Source organism: Macrotis lagotis, chromosome 1, assembly GCF_037893015.1.
Source record: "Macrotis lagotis isolate mMagLag1 chromosome 1, bilby.v1.9.chrom.fasta, whole genome shotgun sequence".
Taxonomy (NCBI): domain Eukaryota; kingdom Metazoa; phylum Chordata; class Mammalia; order Peramelemorphia; family Peramelidae; genus Macrotis; species Macrotis lagotis.
Window position 1 is genome coordinate 736,119,372 of NC_133658.1, and position 27,611 is coordinate 736,146,982.

A 27,611-nucleotide genomic window follows, 5' to 3' on the forward strand; every position below is an offset into this window, starting at 1 on the left:
TTGAAAGTATTTTAATTACTCAATAAGTATTAAGCACCTGCTATGTGTCATGTACATAATGCTAAGCTCTGAGGATTGAAGGATAAATAGGGAATAATTAAGAAAATTAAGAAGGGGGTTGGGGAAAATCTCTTGTAGAAAGGAGATTTTAGATGTGATTTCCTCAGTGGGAATTTCCTATATCAGTGAAACCACAAGTTTGAAGTAAAAAAAAAATGCAAAAGTTTCTAACTTTTGGATAAAGTAGCTCTGACACTTCATAACTAAGTGACTCTGGACCATTAACTTAGGACCCTCTGAGTATTTGTTCCTTCATCTATAAAATATAACTTCTCTCCCTCCAAGTGTGGTTGGAAGGAAAGTGTTTTCTAAATCATAGAGTACTAGCTAAAGTTGAGCTATCATTATATATCTGAAGGAGACAAATTATGAAATGGGCTGTACCAGCTTATGCTGGAGGACTCTCCTTTAAATGATATTTTCACAAAGCTCTTTAAAGTTTTGTTTGCTGCCTAGGCAGTTTTCAACTAGACAAAACTACCTGTGCATTATCCTATCTCTTTCATTCATGAAGATTAGGCCTTATGCATAATATATTATGTTTAATGTAATGTATCTTCCTTCACTGTTCCCCAGTTACCTTTCAGCCTATCATCACTATTGTCTTTCCTTAGCCTTCTGATTTTCCCAGCATCTGCTGACTAATGAGGTGACTGACTTTTTTAGTCTGCCACTGTGCCAGAATGATTTTTTGCCCCCCCCCTGGAAGATTTGGATTTGATGTAGACCAACCTCTTTCAAAAATTAAAACACAAGTCCTTGAGTAGAAGTCAAGACCCGATGAGTACAGAGCAAGTCTAATTCATCTAAGTAACTTACACAGTTTGTTAGTAGGGAAGGGTCTTCCTCATTAAGGGGAAGTAAATTCAACTTGAGAGATATTTATTAAGCACTGGGGTAGACTCTGGGGATACACAGAAAAAATTGAAACATACCGACAACAGAGTTTATTCTCTAATGAGGGAAATACAACATGAACCCATTTAAGAATAATACATCAAGTAGGGAGTAAAGGGAACAAAAAGAATGATTCAGATAAAATGCTTCTGGAATATAAGAGGAATCATAAATCATGGATGAAGAGGAAAGATTGAATAGAAAAGGAGGTTCTGGAGTACAGCATTGAAGGAAGAGAGATTCTGATAGGACAAGATGAGGAGGGAATTAATTTCAGATGAGGGAATAAAGGAGTCAGGTGAGTGGGTGGGTAAATGGATAGATGAATGGATGAATAAATGAAACAACTCTTCTGCAGATGTAGATGTCTTTGCATGTACATGTTAATAATTCATTCTCCCCTCACCCCTTCCATTCCAGGAATGGAAATATCAGAATCACAAAAGAAGCTTGCTATGTTAAATGCACAAAAACCAGGCCATGGAAAGTCAAAAGGTAAGTTATCTTAAACAAATTTCAGATCTTACAATGTTACATTGAAAAACTATATCATTTATTATGTTCATGAGGTGAGCTCTTACCTATTTGTATAATTGGAAGACAGTCATAAAGATAAAAATGTGAAATTATAAATAATCCAAAATAAAAATGATTTTAGCATCATTTCTATTTAACTTGGGCACACTGCAGAACTTTTTAAACAACTTCCCAGCTTCTTCCTGCCTCTGATTGCTTTGTTTCTAGTTTTTTCCAAAGGATGAATGCTAACATTTTTTTCTTAGACTGAAACTCTAAGGGATATTAGTGATACAATATTTTTGAGATGAACTGTGATATCCCTAAGATCTTTTCTGCAGTGAAGAGAAAATACCTAAAAATTCCAGCCTCCTATTATTTTATAAACTATATTCTGATTCATCCAACAGATAACAGTCTAAAAAGAATTAAATATATAAAAATAAGTTAGTGACAAGGAATGAATAAAAGAAGTGTTAATGTCTTCATACTCTTAACCCCCTTTGAAAATATAATGAAGATTTTTTATATTGTATATAATTCATATAATATACTGTAATCAAGAATTGCATTGTATTCCTAATGAGAGTTCATAGAGACAGTGAAGTATCAAGGTAAGGTGGAAAAGAGGGAACAAGCATTTATTTATTTATTTATCTGTTTATCTATTTATTTATTTATTTTTTGCGTGGCAAATGGGGTTAAGTGGCTTGCCCAAGGCCACACAGCTAGGTAATTATCAAGTGTCTGAGACCGGATTTGAACCCAGGTACTCCTGACTCCAAGGCTGGTGCTTTATCTACTACACCACCTAGCCACCCCTGGGAACAAGTATTTATTAAACACCTACTGTCTGCTAAACATTATGTCATTATATCTCAAAGGCCTAAGCACTTTGTAAAACTATCTCAGTTGATCCTCATAACTTGGGTAGTGAGGTACTAGGAAAAGTATTCAGGAATCAGGAAACTAAGGTTCAAGTTCCTATCGATGATACTAGGACAAGTCACATAACTACTCTGAGTCTCAAATTTCTCATTCTTATAATAGGGCTAATAATGCATATGCTACCTATTTCATAGGTATCATGAGGTCTTATGTGGAAAGTTCTTTGTAATTATTAAAATTGATTTGGAATGTGATATTTCTGTTGTTCACAGTAACAACAACAATAATAATAATAATAGTAATAATTGAAATGATGACTTCCAGATGGACAATGAAGGGGAAATTAGGGAATACTTAATATAGAAAGTATAATTTGTTTTTGGTCTTGAAAGAAAAAAGAAGCTTCAATAAAGATTGGAGTGAATCACTTCAGCCAGGGACCTAAACACAGAGTACAGTGAGCTAATGATAGACAAGTAAGTTGGTTTCAGATTTGGAATTTTTACTTCAATTGGTAATGCCACTCACTGCCAAAGGAATTTTTTTACTGTATTTGGAAGAGCTACTACTAAAATTTTTTGAGAAGATAGTTAAAATGAAATTTAAAGAAATGTATTAGGAATATATTATGGGTAGTAATGTGAAGAATGGTATAGGAGAGAGGCAAGGAGATTGGTCAGAAACTATTAAAAGATAGTATAATCCAGGGGGAAGCTAGGTGGAGCTGTGGCTAGAGCATCAGCCCTGGAGTCAGAAGGACCTGAGTTCAAACTTGACCTCAGAAACTTAATAATTACCTAACTGTGTGACCTTGGGCAAGTCACTTAACCCCATTTCCTTCCAGAAGGAAAAAATAGTATGGTTCAGAACTGATGTAGACCCGAATTAATAAGTATGTTGGCAGGATGACCAAAGAGAATGTTAGGAATGAAAATGTTCAAGGTATTACAGAGGTGACTACTAATTGGATATAACATGAGTAGGGGGTAAAAGTCAAAGTTAATAATCTAGGAGGGACAGGTACAGAGATGGAAATCATGAACTCAAGCCATCCCCTTGGAAGAATCTGGAAGATAATTGGAAATAGGGGACCAACGTTCTGGTTGAGATTGGAGATATGATTTAGGAGTTATCTGCACAGATGTGATCATTGCAGCCATGGAGGTCAATGAGATTTTGGTAGTTTGCCATTTTTTGGGTACATGAGTGATACTTAAATTTTCTTCACATTTTTCTGCTTTAGGTTATAATGGATGTCCTGTGCCTCCCCCTCATCAAAGTTTGCATCCTATTCACCAACGTCACATCACCGTGCCTACCAGCATTCCTCAACAACAAGTTTTTGCCCTGGCAGAACCTAAAAGAAAGCCATCCCTTTTTTGGCACACCTTCAATAAACTCACCCCATTTAAGAAATGAATAAAAAAGACCTTTTCCCTGCTGGCCAGGGCTTGGTGTGGAGAAGAGACATATTTTTCCTTTCCTCTATTTTACATCCCTCTTGAACCTAGGGCTGAAGATCATCTTTGCTGGGGATCAAAGAAGGAGGGAGGACTTCAATTTACCATCTGCCAGAAACTTCTTGAAGGGCAGAAGGTCATCATGCACAACCATAAGGCAGCCTAGCATAACACTTTAAGCATTTAATAATGGCTTATTGATTGGAAACCCCCCCCATATTCTTTCTGCTCTGAATTAACCAGAGACTTAGAGATCTATGACATGCTCTAAAGCAAGTGTTGATTCTACTGAACAAGTATTGCTAATGATGAGCATGTTCATTGGTGTCTGAAGATATTGTTGCATTTTCAAAAGTGAATATTCAAGGTCTTGTTTTTTCAACTTTTCCCAAGGCATGGGTAGCCTTGGAGGACCACTGTTACATTCCCAATGCCATGCTTGGTTTTGAGGGAAATCATTTATAGAATTGAAATATATCTTTTTCTTGTCATGTGTTCAGTGGGATCTAAGGAAAGCTTTTGTTTTCTGCCAAGGTATCTCCAAATCTCATCTCATCTATTCATGGACCTTCTTGCCAATTTCTGTCCTTCTAAAAATTTCCCAAATGTTAGTGGGGAATGGTGCACAGCCTTATTTCTCTTTTAGGCTAGGAGAAAAAAAAAGGCTCCCATTGAATCAAATGGCAACAATAACTTGAAGCTGAACTTGACCCAAGTGTTCAGAAGGTCCTGCTGCTTTCAAAGAAGAAAATGAGAAGACCCAAGTCAGTTGGGTTCATGTTTCCTCAAATTAGCTGTTCTCCTGCATGCATTATAGAATTTAGCATGTAGAAACCAACTCTCACCCACAACTTAATCCACAAGGCACCTCTGCCAGTTACATATACCTGTTTTTCTTATAAAAATACAAGTATTTTCATATTTATGATGATGATGTGAATATGTAAGATATTCATGTACTTTTTTTCAGCAGATTTTTTTCCTTCCATGCATTCCCACAAAGCAATTTCCAAAACTGCACTCATTCAGCTAAAAAGGTACAAAATGGTCAAGAAAATCATCCCTTGGACTTTTGAAATAGATTTTGTTCTTGTTCCTCAATATTCCTTCATGGGAGTCATGACAAATTTTAGAAGAGACCTTGACAAAATAGAAGACACAGAGAGGAGTCAGTTTGGTGCATTTATCTTTTTTCTCCCCCTTTTCCAACTAAGGATATGCACTAGCTGTTATCTATAGATAACTATATGAATTTTAATGAAAGAGTGCTTTTTAAAAATCTTTTGTGACAGATTCAAGGGTTTCAAGATGCTTGTCACTTTCATTTTCTTAGCATACTGGAGGAGAGGACCTTAAGCTATATAGTTAATGCATTTGTTTTTTAAAAATGTATTTATGGTAACTTCGTGTCAGATTGCTCAACCATTTCTAGCAGGTAAACTTGAAAATAAAAGCAGATTGATTTAAGGACAAATAATGGGTCCAAGTCTTCCAGAATGTAACTTTCAAATCCTCCTCCTCCTCACTAAGTTTGACATTCCTGAAGGAGGTCAACTGGTGGGAAAGAGCAAACACAAGTTGATTGGGTGTGAAGCTTTCCCAATGGGTCTTTATGACACTTAATGAAAAACTCTGATGAAAAAGTATTTGTTCTCTCTCTTATTGTGATACTTTTGATGGCATACATATAGGAGGTCTTTTTCACTATTTAGAATTACTGTGGTTAATAGCTCATATATCAGCCTGAGGTAGAAGCTGGTGCTAAAGAAAAGTTATCAGTAAATATTTTTGCAAGTGTGTCTTAAAAAAAGACACTTCAGTTTTAATTGTGTTTGTATAATTGATCTTTTTTACTAATAAGTCTTTTTTAAAAAGAATATTGAATTTTGAAAATTTTAAATGCTTTTGATAGACCCATTAGCAATAATTGTAGTGATCTGTCTATGATAAATGGAATGTATATTAATCTGCAATTTTAACAGTTTTTCCATGTTCTGTAACAAAATTGCCATAGGGTAATCAATGGAATTACTTGACTGTGTTACATTTGTAATTGAAAATTCAATTTAAAAAAAATTAGAGGTTTTAATATCAAAAGTTTGATGAACCAATATATTTTCTCCACAAAGCTTTAACACTTCTGTAAGAATTTCCTCTACCTCCACAGCCTTCCAAATAGAAAAGAATGAATTTGGGGGCCTAGTTTGAGTTTAAATATAGATCTTCCATCTGGTCAGGTTATTGGGCCAACTCAAATTTAGCCCCAGTGAATCTAAACAGGGTATATGAATCACCTGGTTGCATGTTTTCCCTATTGAAATTTTTGAGATATTCTGGAGTTTTCAAACAATCCCAAAGATTGGTATCTCAAAGGAGAATAAGATGGTGGTTGGCTCACTTAAGCTTGGATTTATATGACTTGGATTTTGAATACTATATGTTTGAGTTCTAGAGGGATTGGAAGAATGAGTATATTTGTTTTTTCCCAAATTTTCTTCTGAATAAGTCATGTTTTAACAAAAATAGAAAAAAAAAACCAATTCTCACTACACAGATTTTGTATGAGTTTCTCCAAAAACAACCCAGAGGAGAGATTCAAGGATAACTCCACTATATGTATTAAAGGAGATTAACAAAATAATTTTAATTGCTCATGAGAGGTAGCATAGCATAGTATAGTGAGCAGAGAATTGGCCTCAGATCCAAGAAGACTTGGGTTCAGGCCGTCCTGCCTCTTACACATATTGGCTATGTGATGTTGGGCAAGTCATTTAATTAAATATCTCAGTATTCTAGATAACTCTCCAAGACTTTCTAAATTGTAAAGAAGATGCTGACCTGCATTGGTCTAAGATAATTCCTCACCTGGGAGTCCCTTAGATTGATGAAATCATAGTTATGAACAGACCATATTGTTTGTATATTTTCAGAACTCAGTAGTTAGAAAATTGGACAGGTCCTTTGAAATGACAACTTTTGACAGAAAGAAAGGCTTGATGTAGAATTTTAGAGTATGAAGGAACCTTTGAGATCAGTTCAACCTCCTCATTTTACAGATGAGGAGTTCTGTTTCAGAAAAGTTAAGTGATTTGCCAGGAAAACTAGCAGAAACTGCCTGAAGATCCCTAAGCTTTTGACTTCTGTCACTTATTTTTTAATATGATGAGTCAAGTTTCTTAACCCCTCTGGGATCCATACATCATATTAAAAATATACAGTCACCTTGCAGAATTTGCAGAACAAGCAAATATTTACTGTGACTAATGTTCCTAATGAGGAAAAAAGGGTTCTTGGTGTATGAACTGTGAACAATAACAACAAAAGGGCAAATACAATTTGTCAAAAACATATTGGACCTTCCTTCCATAGTATAGCTGTAGATTTCGACTGATCTCTTTTTTTTCCCTTTCCCAACTTGGTAAATAAAGCATTTCATCCCACCCCCTCCCCCATATGGTAACACTAAGTGTTATGCAAAGCTAGGGCAAAGACAGGTTCCTTGTCTATAGAGCAAATATTGACTTAAAAGAACAATACTCTTTCATATATTAAGGACCATTCTTTTGAATAAAATTTTCTTGTCATGGAATAATGACAAACTATTGCTACAATGTATTCACGTTATATTAAAAATTTGGGATATTTTGCACATTATTGTAAATTCCATGCTTTCTGGTACTTTACCAAGTGGACAACTCTATATATATCAGCCTTTCTGAAGTCTCCCACAATGTTAATTAACATATCACTAGTCTCAGATTAGAGCAGTAATTAGCTGAGATTTGGGGCAGGACTATTAGAGTTGTGTGGTGGTGGTTTGGGGGATATGGGGACAAAGGAAGTAGACCTCTGTCTCACAGGGCTTTTGTTACAATCATGGTTTCTCTTGTCCTTAAATTCAGATATCCTCTTGTAGGTTGAAAGACTAATACAATACTGGAGAAGCTAGAAAAACAGCAAAATCTCTCATTGGAATGTTTGATTAGGGACCCCTCCATCTCTAAACATGTCAGGTGACAAAATTTTAGTATAAGGTGATTCCACAAAAATTTTATAATTTCCCTTTGGCTATCAAATTTTTAATATAATAGTAAAGAAGGGAGCTCAGGAAAAAAACAATGATAATAAAAGTGTAATTAGTCTTTACAAAAGACCAACTGCTTTAATTTTTGATCCAAAGGTCCTTGGGCATAACTAACACTTGTCAGTAACATCTTTGACCCTTTTCTAGACATTGGCATTTGTTTTGAGGAAATGCTTCACTTATAACTGATTCTGTAATTTAGCAGCTATCATTGTGTAAATACTAGCTCTAGCTGTATGACCTGCTTACATAGTTTGCCAAGCATTTTTTGTAACTTTTATCATGTAAATGTTAACTCGTTATTTTACATAGTAGTGATGTTGCCCATGTAGATCAAGTGACAGCTTCAACACAGATGAATTAGCTGTTGACAGTTAAGGTATGATGTACAGAATTGCTGGAACTTGGTTATACATTTGAGCTGAAGTGGTGTATTATAAATTTGTTTCCTCTTAATGTGGTTTTATGTAAATGATTTCATTTCTTGTAAATGATGTGTGCCTACCATTTCTGTCTTTGCTTACGTACAGTAAAATAAAATAATTTGTAAAGCTGGTTTCCAGCCATTTTAATAAGATAAAAGTTGTGACCTCTTTGAAAATACAAGGTGAAAATTCTGAAAAATATTACCCTGACTTTTCCAAGAACTACTTCTTTTCCTTTTAGGCACTTTATCTACATGACTTTTCTGGATGAAGCCACAGTAAATAAAGTCTCAGAGAGGATGGAAGGTGAAAAATTGAAATAAGGAAACTGAAGAAACTTGCTTAATGGGGGGAAAGGGAGAAGAAAAGAAAGAGAGAAAATCCAGTCTTTACTTTCAATTCCTATTGCTAGCACTGTAGTCTAATTCAGATATTCAATAATCTCCTAATCCAAGTCTTCCATTTTTTACCTCCTCCAATCCATTTTTTTTTGTGCTAAAGTATGCAATATGCAATAGTCTACTCAAAAATTTTCTGTGGTCTCCCATTGCCTTCCAAATAAAAGCATAAAGTCTTCATCCTGGAATTCAGAGAACACCCTAATCTGACTCCAGACTGTCTTTTAACTTTATTTCAAATTATTCCCTTTCATGGCTCCTACTTTAAAGTGTAAGAGGAACTCTCTCATCATCTTCTTTCTCCATAGTTTTACTCACAAGTGGAATGAGTTTAGTCCATTTTTTACCTTTAGAAATATCTCCCTTAAAAATCCAGTTTAGGTGGCACTTAAAGTAGCTTTCCCCTGACTCCTCCTTCCAACTGAGTAACCTCTCCCTCATTTCCTATAGTACTTTGAACCTCTTCTTGACATCAACCACATTCACTCATAGTTGACATATAACTCCTGTTTTTTCCCATTATAAGCTTTGTAAGGGCTATTATTGTATCTTAATATACCTTAGACTCCTAGTATTTGTCTGAGGTAATTATTTAATATTTGTTGAATAAGGAACTCTAGGTAGACATTGGGATAAGAGTAGAAGATGATATAGGCGGAAACTGATTAATAGAAGACTTGGAACCAAAAATCTTATCTCAAAGATAAGTGTGCTCTGGACAGATAAGGAAAAATGTAGCAACATTTATGAGTGAAGATGAAGAATGAAGGAAACTCTTATGGTGGATTGTAATAGCCAACATTTATATAACACTTTAAGTATGGCAAAGCAAACATTCAGTTGCAGTGTAGGAAATGAAAGAAGAGTAGAGGAAGATACTGTATTTTCCCCAATATTAGTACTTGTTTAGGGAATTGCTGGCAGACTGCAAAAGGCTTAACTATTTCCTCAGGACTGAAAAGCAGCCCAGATCCATTTAATCATAAGAGCAAGAGGTATAAAGATCATTATCTAATACATCAGAACTAAGTAAAATGATCATAGTTTGCTATGAATTTGCATAAAAGGAAAGGCTCTTATTCTTTGGCATCTTCTAGATCATAATATTGGCTTTCATTTCTAGAACGCTTAGGACAACCTTAGGCAGTAGATAGTGCAAGTATTATTGTCTCTATTTTAAGGTGAAGAAACAAATAGTTTGCCCAAAGTCATCAGAAATTCAAACCTGGGACTTCTGACTCAGAAGCTACTGCTCTATTTCCCCATATCTGGTCATGTTTGGTTTTGGGTTGTTTCCAACTCTTCAATACCCATTTGGGATCCTCTTGTAAAGATACAACCCATTTTACAGTTTAAGGAAACTGAAGGAAACAGGATTAGGTGACTTGGCTGGGATCACACAGCTAATCAGGCTAAATTTGAATTTATGAAGATTAGTCTTCCTGAATTCAGCACAATAAATCCTAAGAAGTTAGACTACCTTTCAAAAGGAAACACTCAGGAATAAGAGAAAGTGATAAAACAAAAGGATCTTAAAGTCAGAGAGGGCCAGAGAGCAATTGGAGTTTTCCCAGGTATATTTGGGGAACATGGGGGACTTTATATTTGTATCAGTTAGCATATACAAACATATACATGTAAGTACTTATTACATATCCAAAACCTTTGGTTAATTAAGACTAGCATAGATCAATGAAATGTTCCTTGTAGAGGACCACAGGTCATAATCCCCAAATGATTTTCTTCTTTGATGAGTGGGAATTGGCAAGTAAATTGCAAATATTAAATGTGGTAAGTTTAATAAATCTTGGCATCTTTTTGTAATTAGGACAATTAATTACAGGATCTCAGATCTAAAACTGTAAGTGCCTTCGGAAACCATCTAGACTTATTTTTTTTTATTTTTTTGAGGTTTTTTTGCAAGGCAAATGGGGTTAAGTGACTTGCCCAAGGCCACACAGCTAAGTATTAAGTATCTAAGGCTGGATTTGAACTCAGGTACTGATTCCAGGGCCAGTGCTCTTTCCACTGCACCATCTAGCTGCCCTCCAGACTTTATTATTCAAAAGAAACTGAGGTCAAGGGAAATTATAGGGCCCTTGACTAGGGGTTTTGAGGTATAGGAGAGGTAGGGAAGGGAATCCCTGAATGCTTATGTACCAAAAATATTTATGTACAAAAATAAGACAGTACCAATAAAAAAAAAAAAGTTCACTCCTCAATTCCTTTTTGCTAAATTTGAGAATACCTATATCAAAGCCTCTTTGGACTTCATCAAAGTCTGCCAGAGGTGACATATATAAGTTCAAAGAATGAATTGAGAAGTTGTGACTAAAAGTAAGGAAGATAGAATGACTTGCCTGATAAAAAGGGTATGGGTTTTAAACAATAAACATTAATTATCTACTATATGCTATGGCACAGTAAAAAGCTCTGGGGGATACAAAAAATCTCAAGAGATAGGTCCTACCCTCAGGGAACTTAAAATCTAATGGGGGAAACAACAAATATTTATAAAACAAGCCATATACAGATTAAATAATCAAAAGAGGAAAGTCACTAGAATTAAGAGATTGGGAAAAGTTTCCGGTAAAAAATGCAATTTTAGTTGGGAATTAAAGGAAGCCAGGGAAGTCAGGAGGCAAGAAACAGGGAAGGAAAGCAGTTTAGGCATAGGGACAATCAGGGGAAATGCCTAGAACCAAAAGACATAGTGTCTTGTTCATGTCACCAGATCAAAGATTACAAGGTGAGGAGTAAGGCATTAAAAAACCTAGAAAGATAGGGGGAATAAATTATGAAAATCTTTGAATGGCAGAGGGAGTACCTTGTATTTCTGGAGGTGTTCAAGGACCACTAGAATTTATTGTTATGAAAGTGATATGATGGGATGATGGGAAGCCTTGTTTGTATTTAGCTTGACTTGTGTTTTAGGAAAAATCATTTTAGTGGTTGAATGGGGGATAGATTAGAATAAGAAGAGATTTAAGGCAGACAGACCCATCAGCAAACTATTGCAATAATCTGATAGGTGAGGAGGGTCTGTGTTAGATCATTAGTAATATAAAAGAAGGAGGCATATTTGAGAGGTGTTATCTAGCTTGATAAGATTTTATAGACATGATGTTATCTCCACTAATAGGGAAAACCATTCCTCTGTGTCTTAGGAAACAGAAAATAATTCTCAGGGGCAGCTAGGTGGTGTAATAGATTACCAGCCCTGGAGTCAGGAGGACCTGAGTTCAAATTTGACCTCAGACACTTTATAATTATCTAGCTGTATGACCTTGGGCAAGTCACTTAACACCATTACCTTGCAAAAACAGAAAGAGAGAGAGAGAGAGAGAGAGAGAGAGAGAGAGAGAGAGAGAGAGAAAGGAAAGAAAAGAAAGAAAATAATTCTCCCAGTGGAGAGTTTCACACTTGAGGCAGGATCCAGGATCATTTAAGCACCAACAAACTTTGGAATAGAGTTTTGGAGGAGGCTAAAAATAAAAAGATATAGACAAATTCTTTGTTGTTGTTGTTATTTTTAGCCTTATTTCCTGTCCGGTCTAAGTAACCAGTTTAGGACCTAGGGAATAAAAAAGGAACCCAATTCAACTCAAATTTACAAATTATCATAATTGTTAGCTTCTTACTTTGACCCCCAAATGGATTGATAGCTTTGTTTTTCAAATTAGAAAGAAAACTTGTTATAACTCTGTAGCAAGGAGCTGATTTCAAATTCTAGCTCTGCCCCTTTTAGATACCATATCATACGTGTGGTATGTGGTCTCCCATTTCAGGGAGGCCTCAATTTTATAGGCATGGGCCATGAAAGTTCCAGTATAAAATATGGAAATCAAATCAATCCACAAACATTTATTACTATGTTCCAGTTTCTGTGCTAAATGCTAGAGATAAGTCAAAAGCAGACTCTGATCACAAGGACCTCACATTCTGATGGAAGAGAAAACAAATATGTGAATAATTAGGTATATATAAGATATATACAGAATAGAAAGGAGGTGATATGACAGAGGAAGCCATTAGCAGTTGGGGAGGATCTGGAAAAGCCTTTTGCAGCAAGTGGTACTTGAGCTGAGTGTTGAGGGAAGTCACAGAAATTAAGAAGCAAGAATGAGGAGGTATAGGGGACATCTAGTACAAAAACATGGACAGGAGAGTTGTGTGTGTCAAGAACAGTAAATAGATCAAGGCAACTAGAAATTTCTAGAGAAAAAAATAGGATGAAGAATCAATCTGGAGCAACCAGCTTGTTGCCAGAGAGATTTCAAGAGTAGGGTATTTCTCAGCTATCTCATTACTTTCTTCTTTGTTCCACGTGAGTATTTATCTTCTATTTTCTGAGGTTTGTTTATTTTTAAGAAAAAAAAGTCACTTCTAGATTGGAAATGTTATCTGATTTTAGCTCTGTCCCTTATTTTCTATGCTTTTACAAAACATCCTGTACTTATTCTGTTCCTTCCCCTTCCTGGTAATATTTTCACGGGGGGAATTTAGATGACGGGAAGCCTTGATTGTATTTAGCTTGATTACAGATTCCTCAGTACAGATACCTGAGGATACATAGCTGGGACACTGGGTTTCAGGTAAGTGTAGAAAGAGGGGAGGGTTTCTTTTCAATTCAGTTTTAATTTAGTCAGTTGTGTCTAGTCCCAAAGACCATACTTAACTGCGACCAGTTTTGCAAAGTATTTGGTTTTTACAGGGTTGTGAAAGGGAAGAAAATTGTAGTTGATGGTATTCTGGAACCACTTCTAGGGAAGGAGAGAAATCTGGGAGCTAGAAGCAGAAAGGCTTGTCAGTATTCAGTCAGAACTCTGCTCAAGTGAAATGGAAAAAGGGATAAAATGAAGTTAAAAACCACTTTGCAGGAAAGCCATGAGGTCAATGTGTATATTAAACTATACCTTAAAATGTGCATTATTTACATTCATGTATGCACATTAATTTCCAAATTTCATTGAAACCCTGGTTCTAGATATGTAAAAAGAACATACAAGAAATGGAAATATAATTTCTTATAGGGCTAGGAGCAGAACTTTCGATTTCACTGATATTCTACAAAAGGAGGTAGGCATCTTCTCTGCAGTTTATAGTCTCAGAATTTCTGAGAACATTGGAGACTTCCCTAGAGTCACACAGTCAGGAAGTTTCAGAGGTATCACTTGAACCCAGCTCTATACTTACCATACCATATTGCCTCACTAGTAGAGTTGTCCTTTTGTTGTTGTTATTGAATTATTTCAGTCAAGTCCTATTCTCTGTAAGCCCCTTTAGGGTTTTCTTGGCAGAGTTGCTGGAGAGGTTTGGCATTATCTTCTCTAGCTCATTTTATAGATGAGGAAACTGGTTAAGTAACTTGCCTAGGTGTGTCTGAGGTCATTTTTTAACTTAGGAAGATGAATTTTCTGACTCCAAGTCTGGCATTCTATCCATTATGCCATTGAGTTCTATAGAGTAATCCTTTTTCAAAGGGACCTTTCCCAATCTCCCTTAATACTAGTGCCTTCTCTCTGATTATCTCTCAATTTATCCTGTCTGTATCTTGTGGGTACATAGTTGTTTGCTACCTTCCCCATTAAATTTCAATCTCCTTAAAAGCAGAATCTAAATTTTGCCTTTCTTTGTATTTCTAATACTGGCACATGGGTGGGTACTTAATAAATTGACTCGATGAGCAACTTGTTATAATTTATTCAAATCCAATATTTGCAGCTTTCAGAAGAGCTATCATCTGAAAGAAAGGAAGCAAACTCCCTTCCTAGGATGTACAGTAAATGAAGTAGGAAAATGATCAGTGAGATCTGTCCCCAGAAATGGGGGTACATTTGGAAACCCTAATTTTAAGTGAAGGACAGAATTACTCGGAAAGCTTAGTAAAGAGTCAAATGAATCAATGCTAGAGACAGCATGACTGGATTAAATAACACTCAGTTTTGGAGGTCAGGAGATGAGATTGAGTTCTCCACCCAGCTGATCATTTCTGGACTCTCAATTCCTGATTATCTTGAGTTGGAGACTATCATAGCTAAAGGTTTATGTCTGAGGAAATTTCTTTAAGTCTCCTTCTTTAATCTCCTCATCCCTGGTACCACCTACTCACCTACTCACTTTAGTATATTCTTATAATTACCGAATTTGTTTCTAGGAGCTTATATTTATTCTGGTTTTCTGTCATCTGTCATTATCCTATCTTTCAGGGCAAGAACTCTTAAATGTGTCCTTAAATAACTTGTGTCCAATGGATGTTCAATGGACTCTTGTTAATAATACACTGATTGACAAATGGCCAGCCAACATTCTTCATTAAACTTTGTAAAAGTTCTGATATCTTACTCTGATTAGAAACCCAGTCCTGCCTTCCTTTTCCACTAAATACCCTAGAATTGGAAATATGAAATGAGATCTCCAGAACTGTCTTCACAGAAGGAAGACAAAGGATTATATTGATACACTGAAGAAGGTTTCTATGGAGGTCAGTGAAAAAGAGCACACACTTTCCAAGATGACCTTTTGGCATCTTGTATGAGAGCCTAATACCGTATCTATACATATGTTATTTGGCTAAATCCTTTTTCCATTCCTGACCCCAACTTCTTTTATTAGATGTGTGAGGTATTAAAAGGAAGATTAATTCACAAGGATCCACTGGGGGTTAAAGAACAGCAGTAAAACACAAAAAGAACAATGTAATTGCATGGATTATGCATGCATTTGTCATTTGGCTGACTGATGTTTTTTTTATTTTTTGTTTTTTTGCTGGGGAATAAGATGACCTTAATTTTACACAATTAGGATTTGGAAGATCTTTGTTATTAACCAAAATTTCATAATGTTGTTATTAACATAAATTTCATAATGTCTTCTATTTAAAAAAATTTAGAAGGAAAAACAAGATTCAAGAAAGTTAGTTGATAGACATGATATTTACAGGGTGCTGTCACTTTGAATTAGAAAACAAAAGCTGATGTGGATCATACGTGAAACTTGGCTCTAAGAAACTTTAGCCCAATTTCCTGAGTGGCAAATGAGTATGTGGTTTCAATGGGAAACATCTGTATTTCCTTTATAAAGGTAGTGTGGGGTGTTGCATGGAGCCAAGGGAGAGGGAGGAGAATAACCTTGAGTCACCTTATGGAAATGTTTGCACTGGTGCCTGTTATGCTCATTCTTTTCCACAAGGTGGAGCTCGAATCCCTTTCCATGCAGTTGACTCAGCAAAAAAATGAGCTTAAAAATCAAAGATTTAGAGTTGCCAGAGACCTTAAAAGCCCTTGAGCCCATCTCATTACTATATAGAAGGCCCTCAGACAACACAAAAATGTAGAAACTCAGAAATGCATAAAATAAAATATATGTATAGTATTGTATGACAATATATTTTGTTTTTAATAGCAAAATAATTGAGATTTCTTCTTTAGTATGAATAATTTAGACTTCTTCTTTGATACTTTATGCAAATTTTCCAGATTGTAGGAGCACCACACCTCTAACCCTTATGATGGAAGGAATAACTATATTATATTATATATGAATATGTATATATATATATATTTTATATACACATATATTATATATTTATATATTTGTTGATGTTTAAAGTTGCCTTTCAGTTATGTCTGACTCTTTGTGACCCCCTTTGGAATTTTCTTGGCAAAAATACAGAAATCATTGGCCATTTCCTTCTCCAGCTCATTTTACAGATGAGGAAATGGAGGCAAACAGGGCTAAATGACTTGACCGGGGTTACATAGTAAGTGTCTGAGATTGGATTTGCACTCATAAAGATAAGTCTTCCTAGTTTCAAGCCTAGTGTTCTATTCACTGGTCCACCTAGCTGCCCATATACATGTGTATACACACACACACACACACACACACACACAGAGAAATAACCCCCAAAAATATACACCTACATATATTTTTTCTATGCAGAAAACTGCCACTCATCTCCTGAACAGTAGCCCCATATCATAGTTTACTAGACATTTCATCATTGTAAATGACCTTTAGAATCCCTAAACTCAATATGTCTAAATCAGAGCTCAATATCTTTTTTTTCCCCAAATACCTTATGCCTCTCCCCAATTTGGGGACACCACCATACTTTCCAGTCAACAAGGTTGAAGTCTTAGGATCATCTTTAAATCTAAGCTATCCCTCACCTTCATTTTCAAACAGTTTTTGTGATGATTTCTACCACACCTCTCATATTCATCCCTTTCTCTTCAGGCACACAGACGCCAATCTGACCTCATATAGACCATAATAGGCTGCTAATTGATTTTCCTGCTTCTTAATCTCTCCCTTTTCCAAACCAGCACAGAGGCCAAGTTGAAATTGCTAAAGCACAATTCTGATCATGACATTCCCTTGCTCAAGAAGCTTGTCGTCCTCTTGACAAGATGATAAAACACAAACTCTATTTAGCATCTAAAACCTTTCTCAATATGATTACAATATGTCTTTCTAGAATAATATATTATTCTCTTTCATACACTTGTTTCAGCCAAATTAGCCTTCCTATTGTTCTCTATACAAATCATTTCATTGCTTTATCTGAGTCTTCCTGCCCCACCCCCCACCTGCATGTCTGGAATGTTCTCTCTTTTCCCAGAATGGGAAACCAGAATGGTTTTTCCTTCACTCCTTTCAACATTCAGCTCAGCAGCCCCTGCAAGACTCCTTGAACTTTCTTTGTATTTCTTTTGTATGTATTATGGGAATTGATTGAACCACACTGACTCTATCTTGTGACTCAATTGTACATCTAGCTCGGTTTACTTTCTATTCAATGGTGGGTCTAGTCCAATTTCTGTCATGAGAGAAAACTTTATTCATATTTTGAGAATTGTGAGAAACCTTTATTGCATTGTTTCAACTAACCTTGAGTGGTTGAGAAGCCGGATCACCCATACCTGATATTTAGAGACCCTTAAAACTAAGGACCTTGGCTATGCTGAACAGAAACCCAGTTAGATCTAAGAATTGATGTTAATTTTCTCACAATTATACATCTCAAGCAATTCATATATTTTATCTGAAAACTGACCCTGTGTTGGTCAATCGATTACTGTTTCCTTATTCCTTTGAATAGAGACACTTAGAGGAGAGTGGGACACCCTTTTTTCCTGATCTCAGCGACTTCACTTGTTCACTCCCTCCTGACTTGGAAAACTCCTCATCTTTCCTCCAGTTAGAAATCAGATTCTCTAATCTTGTATCCTTGTTTATATTCTGTTAATAATTTTCTTTTAATGAATAAAAATATCTTCCTCTGTATTTGAGGTCCAGTGCCAAGTTGAGGAGGTCTGGTCCTGATTTGTTGTGCAATTGGCATACATTGCTTAATAAATCAATATACTTAGAAGTTGGAACCTTTGTTTCCTCAGTCATTCCAGTCAATCCACCCACCATAGTATTTGGTATTCATTTCTCTATGTGCATGTTAGACACTTGGATGTGTAAGTTTCTTGAAGGCAAGAGACAATTTCACTTTTGTCTTCATCTTATTATTGTTTAGCTTAGTGCTTGATACAAAGTAGGTTCATAGTAAATATTTCTTGGATTGAATTAAATTTCTTTTTCTTTCTTTCCTCCTTTTCCTCTTCCTCCTCTTCTCTTCTCTTCTCTTCTCTTCTCTTCTCTTCTCTTCTCTTCTCTTCTCTTCTCTTCTCTTCTCTTCTCTTCTCTTCTCTTCTCTCTTCTCTTCTCTCTCTCTCTCTCTCTCTCTCTCTCTCTCTCTCTCTATATATATATATATATATATATATATATATATATATCACTGTCTCTATTTCACATAGCTATAACCTTATTCCCAGATAACTGAAAAACAATCTTTTAAACTAGTACATTAAGGTGCTAACAGATTTAATGTGCTGCTGCTCTGGGTAAAGCAGCACAATTTAGTGGAAAGAACCTAGTTTAGAATCAGGAGAATATGAATTCTTGGTTTGAAGCTACCTCTAACAATTAGCTCTGTGTCCTTGGAAAAGTCATTTGGCTTTGTCAAGTTGCCATATTCTCAGTGTAGAGTAGGCATTATGGTTCCAATGCATATCCTAGAGTCCTTACCTCATTCATTAGCAAACATTTATCTTCTCCACCAAAGCCCCATTCTTAGGACTCATTCATTTCAGACTTCCCTTGGAAGTAGGTTCCAATAGGGCCTACCATACTGGTAAGACTTTGAGTGTCATCCCAATCCCTGATTGTGTCTACTGTCTAAGCACTGGTATATCTAAATGGGTAGAGCTTTATCACCAATAACCTGTTCATGAGGTGATGAACTTTTTGACCATGGCATCTCTTGATAGGCTTGTTATAAAAGGGGAAAATGAGATAATGTATCTAATGAGTACCTTGCAAACATTTAAATACCATGTAAATGCCAAATATGGTCATTTATATTCTTAAAATAAAGGTCCTTGAGAGAAACAAAACAATTACTATAGAAATGGGTTTGTAACTAGGGGTCTGGAAGCATTTTTAAAAATGATTTTTAATAATTTTCAATATAATTTGTTTCCTTTTTAATCCTATTTAATTTATACAGTTAAAATATTATTTTGAAAAAAGATCTCAAGTTCTCATTGGATTGACAAAGGTGTCCACAGCACAAAATAACTTAAGAAGCCCTGCTCTAGTACTAATATTCTCTGAGGGAAAAGGAATTTTAATTTTTGATTTTGTTTGCTGGATTGGGGGCCTTCCTCTGTTATCATGTCAGGCTAATCCTAAAGATACATTCTTCCTTTTTAGGACAAATTCATTTCAGTTCCATCTTAATTATGTCACAAAAATAAGCCCTGCCCCTGAACTCTTTGGGTCCTTTAAATATTATCTGCTAAATGAGAATAATAAAGGCTAGAATTATGGTCACAAGAGGTTTTCTTCTTTGTATGATTGTATTTGGCTCTTTTAGATCATACTTGAAGCTATGAGAATCTGGTGGATCCTACTGGTGGCTGGAGTCAGTACAGAAGACCTAGTCTCACAAGACACCTGCAGACAAGGGCATTCTGGCATCCCTGGGAGTCCTGGGCATAATGGCTTACCTGGAAGGGATGGACGAGATGGAGCAAAGGGTGACAAAGGGGAAAAAGGTATCTATTGGCTCTGACAAACATACTTCCCTGGAGCACAAGGCATTCTATGAGGTTTATAGAAAGATGGGTCAATCTAGTTAGTTCTTATGCTACCTATGTTTCAGTTTGGTTCAAAACTACCTAGACTTGGGACAACTAAGTGGTGCAGAGAATAGAACACTGGCCCTGGAGTCTGAAGGACCTGAGTTCAAATTTGACCTCAGACATTTAATAATTACCAGCTGTGTGACCATGGGCAAATAACTTAACTCCTTACCTTGTAAAAAATCCCCTAAAAAAACCTACCTAGGGCGGCAGGGGGCGGGGGTCACCGGTGCTTGGGCCATGCCGCTGGAGGGGGCTGGCGGCAGTCATGGTGGCCTCAGGCAGCGGCCTGGCCCAGAAGAGCTGGGAGCTGGCCAACAACATGCAGGAGGCACAGAGCATCGACGAGATCTACAAGTATGACAAGAAGCAGCAGCAGGAGATCCTGGCGGCCAAGCCCTGGACCAAGGATCACCATTACTTTAAGTACTGCAAGATCTCAGCCTTAGCCCTACTGAAAATGGTGATGCATGCTAGATCAGGAGGCAACTTGGAAGTGATGGGTTTGATGCTCGGAAAAGTGGATGGTGAAACCACGATCATTATGGACAGTTTTGCTTTGCCAGTAGAGGGCACAGAAACTCGAGTTAATGCCCAAGCTGCTGCATATGAATATATGGCAGCATATATAGAAAATGCAAAACAGGTGGGTCGACTTGAAAATGCAATTGGCTGGTTTCACAGTCACCCTGGCTATGGTTGTTGGCTCTCTGGGATTGATGTTAGTACCCAGGTGCTCAATCAGCAGTTTCAAGAACCATTTGAAGCAGTAGTTATTGATCCAACAATAACAATATCTGCAGGAAAAGTGAATCTTGGTGCCTTTAGGACCTATCCAAAGGGCTACAAACCACCAGATGAAGGTCCCTCTGAGTACCAGACTATTCCACTTAATAAGATAGAAGACTTTGGAGTACACTGCAAACAGTACTATGCTTTGGAAGTCTCTTACTTTAAATCATCTTTGGATCGTAAATTGCTTGAACTTCTGTGGAACAAATATTGGGTAAATACTCTGAGTTCTTCCAGCTTACTTACGAATGTGGACTATACCACTGGACAAGTCTTTGATTTATCTGAAAAACTAGAACAGTCAGAAGCCCAGCTTGGAAGAGGGAGTTTCATGTTGGGTTTGGAAACACATGACCGAAAATCAGAAGACAAACTTGCTAAAGCAACAAGAGACAGCTGTAAAACCACCATAGAAGCTATCCATGGATTGATGTCTCAGGTTATTAAGGATAAACTTTTCAACCAAATTAATATTTCTTAAAGAATCCCATCCCATAGTTACTCTTTTCTGCCTTGTTGGAGGTATTTCTTTTGTTTGACAGATAATTTGAGAAAAAATACTTAACACTTTAAAATTGGTCATCAAAAATCTGATTTGCATAATGAAGTGCTTTGAAATTCTGTTAGTTGTATTAAAATATTTCAGAAGATTGCTTTGGAAAACTTCTTAAGAAACTAAAGGATTGTCACTTAGATATTTGCTTTTAGTTATTTATACTGATCACTCAGCTATAATAAAAATTTCTTTAAAATGAAAAAAAACCTACCTAGAAACTACCTTATACTTCCTCTACTTTCAAAAATGGAGGAATGAAGAATGTAATATTCATTTTTCCAAATGGATAGTCATGATGGATCCATAGATTTTGTTTGTTCACTTTTTGTTAAAGTGAACACTTGTGGCCTCTCTTGCTGATTTAGCCCATGAAAATATACTTATAACTTTTTGTTAGCAATTTGATACTCAAACTAAGGACCTGGGCACACTTTGGGAGCCTTCACATAAAGCATCCAGTTGAAACCTAGGATTTTTAAATATCAGATGGTCCCCCCAAGTGTAGCCATCAAATCACCTATATGATTAATCTGGTTTATCTTTCCCCAGCAAAGTAACATCTGAAAATCTTCAGCACATGGCACTTCTATAAAGCATGGCCATCAGCTCTCCTTTATGAACACTCAGGATCACAAGATATCAACCACAGACTAGATTTTATTTTGCACAGTAATATATAAAGGACTCCCATTTCAGGCTATATAGAAAGGCAGCTTCCTCCTTTTCTTTCTGTTGGGTATCCTCTTTCCTAAAGAAACTTACACAGTTCTCTAAACATATAATATTACTCAAGGTGCCCTACTGCATAAGAAGAAAAAATTCAGGGTACCTCCCTTTCCATTTTTCAAATCTTCCCAAGGGACATGCACAGTATTTGTGACATAGAGTGATGCCCTGGTTAGAAATCCAATGAAGTTAAACACCAGATGATAATTGGCTATCATTGGTCTAGCTCTTTGCCATAGATGATGCTCTCCCATCTTAGTTCCATTGATCCAATGCAGCTCTGCCTTTACTACTCAGAGATACTTGCTGCCAATACCTCTCAGTTGCTATGAGTCAGTGGCCTATTTAACCAATACCATCAGTTTAATGGTGTTCTTCCACTTTATTCTTATGTGGTTTCTCCTCTTCATTAAAGTATTATAGTTAACCCAAAATGAAATAGTCAGATCCAGTGATCTATTTAAAGTTTTTATCTCTATCACTTTGATGAAGAGTCATGTCCTTGCCACTTTAGCTGTCACTTTCCCTTCCTAAACAAGGTGCTTTCAGAATTTTCCCTTCCATTTATAGTGACTTTGAATATTTGACACATCTAAAGTTCAACATCAGGAAAATAGATGTTGCCCTTCATTAATCTGCAGGGCTGTTGAAGATGGAAGCGAATGATGGATATACTATGTTTTCAATAATTTGAATATACATGCATTATTTGAAGTAACATTGCCATGATTGCCAAGAAAAGATTATTTCCAATTGTGTCAGTGGTCTGATTATTTCTGTCTACTGAATGAAAGACCATATACATTTCCTATTATCCCATGAATTCTATGGGATATTTTTGTAAGTAGCATTTTATTTTTTCTAATTACATATAAATGGTTTTCAATATTTATTTTTATAATTTTTGAATTCCAAGTTTTTCTCTGTAGGATGGCAAGCAATCCGACTTAGATTATACATGTGCCATCCATGTTAAGCTCATTTCCATGGAATCTATGCTAATGATTTTTTTGGGAAATTATCCCATCATCTTTACATTTATTTTATTTCCCTGCTTCCATATTTCTATATCTAGCTTTCTGGAAAAAAAGATTAGAAAATGATTAGAGTGTGAAAAAATTTGTATTTATTTATCTATCAATCTATATCTATCTATCTCTATATATAAATATATATATATTTATACACAATTACTGATCTATAGTGATGTCTATAAGAAAAATTCAATGATTAGTTCTAATGTTAGATGCTATTCAAAAAACTAATTTATTGCTAAAGTTTTGTGCTTTTCCCTGTCACATAGGTGAAACAGGACTTCCTGGGAACCCAGGGAGAGAAGGCATAAATGGAGAAAAAGGAGAACGAGGTCAGAAAATAGTTTTTGCTAATGTAGAAATATTCTTAACCTATATTCTAAATCAATGCACTTAGTTCAATAACTGGCATATAGTAGGTACTTATAAATACTAATTGTTTATTAGGCATTTGCTGGTATATTGTGGCAGGCACTCAAAGGAATTCAAAGTACTTTGGCACGGTCTAATTTAATATGCTTGTCAGTTGACTTTTTTGCTTAAAGAAATATACCCTCTTTAGAGTCAAGGCTATTTAAAAGTCTAAGCAGTTAAGTTGTTACTTAATCCCACAAGTGCCACTAATTTAATTTCTCTATCTACAAAAAGAGGATAAATAGAAATCAAAAATATTTCTGTGTACAGATTCTTGACTGCTTAATTACTTTCTGAGTCATGTTAATTGGTGTGACCACCTATTTCCTCAATAGGAACAAATAGATATAAATTCTGCTTAAAATTTTCCCTTCCACCAAAGCCCAGTTCAGATCCACCTCCTTCATCAAGTTTGATTGAGGTATATATATTTTTTAGATCTCTTTTGCCCTATCACAAATATTTTTATTGTTGTTTGTTGTTTTGGTTGTTTCAGTCCTGTCCAAGTCTTCATGACCTTATTTCAGGTGTTCTTGGTAAAGATAATAGAGTGGTTTGTTGTTTCCTTCTCTAGTTCTTTTTACTTTTGAGAAAACTGAGGCAAACTAGATCAAGTGAAATACCCAAGATCACACAGTTAGGAAATGTGTGAGACTGTATCTGAACTCAGGTCTTCCTGAATCCAGGTCCAGCACTATGGCACCACTCATTTGCCTTAATCACATACTTATTTGTCTATACATCTCATCACCAAATTGGTTTATTAGCTCCTTAAAGATAGGAATTGTGCCATTGTCATCTTTATGTAGTCAATCACTCAAGTCCCTCCTCCTAACTTCTAAGCCTGTAGACTCAAATAGGGCTTCCAAAAAAGGCATTTTCCCCCACTTCTCTTTTTTCCTCAATTCCCCCCCTTCTCTTTTTTCCTCAATTCCCCCCTTTCTCCAGGAATGTCAAGAATAGCTTTGATATAGTCTATGTTTAGATTTAACCAGATGTAAGTCAAAAGATTCCTTAATATTGTACAAATACTCAATGTAATACATGCATATATGGTAGGTAGGACAGCTTTTATTTTTCCCCTTCAGAAAATATTTAACATGAAAAGAACTCACATGTATGCATAAAAATGACATAGAACATATAAGATACTCAAAGGACTTCCAGGTATCCTTAAACAGTATAGAAAAGATTCAAGAAATTCAGAATAGCTCTTTGACTCTCTTCATATTGATACTGAACTTAGGGTTGCTATAATGGCAATCTTCTGACATTCCTCTGTATTCCAAGATGTCTAGCAGAGTTCCTTCAAGAGTTATTGTGCCCTTTTCAGTTTAGGTTCCCCCTAGAAGATCAACAGATTTTGGTTAGGCATTTCCCTCTTTTATGGGTCTTGTACTACCTAAATCATTGATTGCAATAGAGGAAGTAGGAAGATCCAGATCTGTTGCCCCACTCCCTAACATTAACTTTGTTCTCTGCATGAAGAAGTCAAGAGTACACCTCTTCTTTCTCCAGGAGACAATACTGCTCAGAAAATCCCTTTTTCTCTTTAGAAGGTCTGATCTCCAAATTCTTTCTGAACTCAGTTTTTCAAAGACAATGAAATCTTCATTCTAAAGCAATTCCTTCTTTTCAGCTCTAGGCCCAGAGAGTTTATATTTATATGGTATCTAAGATTTGCATAGCACTTTCTTCGCACCCTCATGAGGTGAATAGTATGAAAATTACTCTCATTTTACAGAAAAGGAAATTGAAGCTATGAAAGGTTATAATGACTTATCAAATAGTATTATAGCTAGCAAGTGTCCAAGATGGAATCTGTGCTCAGTTCACACAACACTGCTTCTAAGTAGAAAAATATAGACTCTCTTTCTAAAATTAAATGTTCGACAAATAATCCCACTTTTGTTCATCCTCTTTTTAGGAGCAGATGGAAAAGTTGAAGCAAAAGGGAACAAAGGTGAACAAGGGCAAAGAGGATGGCCTGGGAAATATGGACCAAAAGGATTTGTTGGTCCCATGGGGGACAAAGGTCAAAAAGGAGAGATTGGGTTACAAGGACGAAAGGGAGCAAAGGGTGATGTGGGTCCAATTGGACTGAAAGGAATAAAGGGTGAAGTTGGACCACATGGAGATATTGGTTTGCCTGGCCCTGTTGGTCCTATTGGAATGCCAGGTCCTGTAGGAGAAGTTGGTCCCATGGGACCAAGGGGTGAGCCAGGAGCCCAAGGAATAAGAGGCTGGAAAGGGGATCGAGGAGAAAAGGGGAAAATCGGCGATCCTCCGGTCTCACCAAAAAGTGCTTTTACTGTAGGTCTTACTGTGTTTACCAAATTTCCCTCTTCAAATTTGCCCATTAAGTTTGATAAAATCATTTATAATAAACAGAATCATTATAATTCAACCACTGGGAAATTCACTTGCTATATTGATGGAGTATATTACTTCACTTACCATATTACAGTTTTCTCCAGAAATATAAATGTATCTTTAGTTAAAAATGGGGTCCAAGTGCTACATACTAAAGATGGCTATCATGGTAATGAGGACCAGGCATCTGGGGGCATCATCCTTGAGCTGAAGCTTGGAGATGAGGTGTGGATGCAAGTGATTGGAGGAGAAAAGTTCAATGGCTTATTTGCTGATGCAGATGATGACACAACATTCACAGGCTTCCTTTTATTTAGAGATTAGTCAACTAGAAAAGTCCACATTTCCTACTATTTTCATATAATGCTATATAGTTTGAGGTTGACTCTTACTGATTATATCTTATATGATTTTTTATTTTTTCATTTTAATGACATTTATTTTTTCAGTTAAGTTTTATTGAGAACTTTTGTTTTCACATCAGTCTTCCCATCTTTCCCTTTCTCACTGAGCTTCCCTTTTAATGTTTAAAAAGCAGTCAACCAAAATCAATAAACACAGCAACCACATGTATGAGAGAGTACATGCTACATTCTATATTCCCCCCCCCCCACATCTATTGAGAGAAGGGAAGTGTGTGTTTCAACATCAGTTCTCTCAGGCCAAGATTACTTATTATTCAATTGCTTTAAGTGTTGTTTTTGTTTATATTATTGTATTTAAGGATATGTTGCTCTCCTGGTTCTGCTTATCTCATTCTATCTCCATTCACTTACATCTTCCCAAATTTCTCTGAATTCTTGATATTCATTGTCATTTATAGCCAACAATATTCCATTACATTCCCATTGCATGATTTTTTTCAGTGCTATCACTTGATCAATAGACACTCTTTTTTTCTAGCAATTTTTGCTACACAGTATTGATGCTTATAATTGGCACCAATATATGTGGAAAGGCAAAACCAGGAGGCTAATTATGACTAAACAGTGGTCATAACTGTTAATTACTTTTCTCCCAAGAATAAATTTAGAATCTTATACAACTGTAGTCTATTGTCATTTATTTAAGATATCTCTTCATTGACATTTTCTGAACTTCTACAAATCAATGCTGCTTTTGACATAACTTTCACTTTTCTTCTTTTAAATGTAAGAATGGAGACAAAGCCATGCTTGGAGAATGTGTTTGGACTACTTAATTTGTTTTTTAATAGTTTGAAAACTTCATATTTATTTATATTTATGTTTGTATTTATATTTAAGTTTTAGTGAGAAGGAAAAAGTAAATATTATTAACTTGTTTTAATGGTAATTAATGATATTTGGGTACTGTCAAGTGATTGGAGACTGGGAGTTCCTGGAACTTGGTTTATGTTTTCTCTGACTTTTCCATCCATTTACATCTTGTAACTAAACCTTAGAGCTGACAGAGGAGTTACTCAGGAGGATTATGTCTTGGCAACCTTTTCAAGGTGTTAGTATTTGCTTGCTAATTAGTCTCATAGATGTCAGACATCCATCCCAAACACAGTATTTATTGTGTTCCCCTCTGTCTTTTCCTCTCTCCTGGTTCTCCCTTATCTCCCACTCCTCCACCACCTCTCTTTCCTTCTTCCTCTACAACACATAAGACACACACACACACACACACACACACACACACACACACACACACACACACACAGACAATAATTTACAATAGTAAAAAATAACATCACAAAGTGTCACTATGAAGCAAGATCAATGGGAAACCAAAGTTTTGTAAAACTTTGAAGTCTTCCT

General features: G+C 35.9%; 2 protein-coding genes and 1 pseudogene across 8 annotated transcripts in view; all 3 read left to right on the top strand.

Moving 5' to 3' along the window:
* The window catches only part of SPATA13 (spermatogenesis associated 13), a 317,041-nt gene extending 307,218 nt beyond the window's left edge, over positions 1-9,823 (top strand). For 3 of the 6 annotated variants that reach the window (XM_074216202.1, XM_074216200.1, XM_074216204.1), the window contains 2 exons: positions 1,378-1,452; positions 3,605-9,814. In XM_074216202.1, the coding sequence (XP_074072303.1) occupies positions 1,378-1,452; positions 3,605-3,780 (251 nt within the window). In that variant the 3' untranslated portion in view covers positions 3,781-9,814. Of the gene's footprint in view, positions 1-1,377; positions 1,453-3,604 lie in introns of all 6 variants that reach the window. The other 3 variants (XM_074216203.1, XM_074216201.1, XM_074216205.1) reach the window with 2 other exon arrangements.
* Positions 9,824-12,849: 3,026 nt separating this feature from the next.
* On the top strand, positions 12,850-27,511 carry LOC141507982 (uncharacterized). Of its 2 annotated transcripts, none has more exons than XM_074216209.1 (4): positions 12,850-13,055; positions 19,665-19,845; positions 23,310-23,372; positions 25,382-27,511. In XM_074216209.1, the coding sequence occupies exons 2-4, from the start codon at positions 19,680-19,682 to the stop codon at positions 26,149-26,151; spliced, it is 999 nt and encodes a 332-aa protein (XP_074072310.1). In that variant the 5' UTR covers positions 12,850-13,055; positions 19,665-19,679; the 3' UTR covers positions 26,152-27,511. The 2 variants fall into 2 exon arrangements, with proteins under 2 accessions (XP_074072310.1, XP_074072309.1); XM_074216208.1 differs by lacking the exon at positions 12,850-13,055 and adding an exon at positions 13,217-13,323.
* LOC141507983 (COP9 signalosome complex subunit 5 pseudogene) lies at positions 20,195-21,300 on the top strand (annotated as a pseudogene).
* Positions 27,512-27,611: the final 100 nt, after the last annotated feature.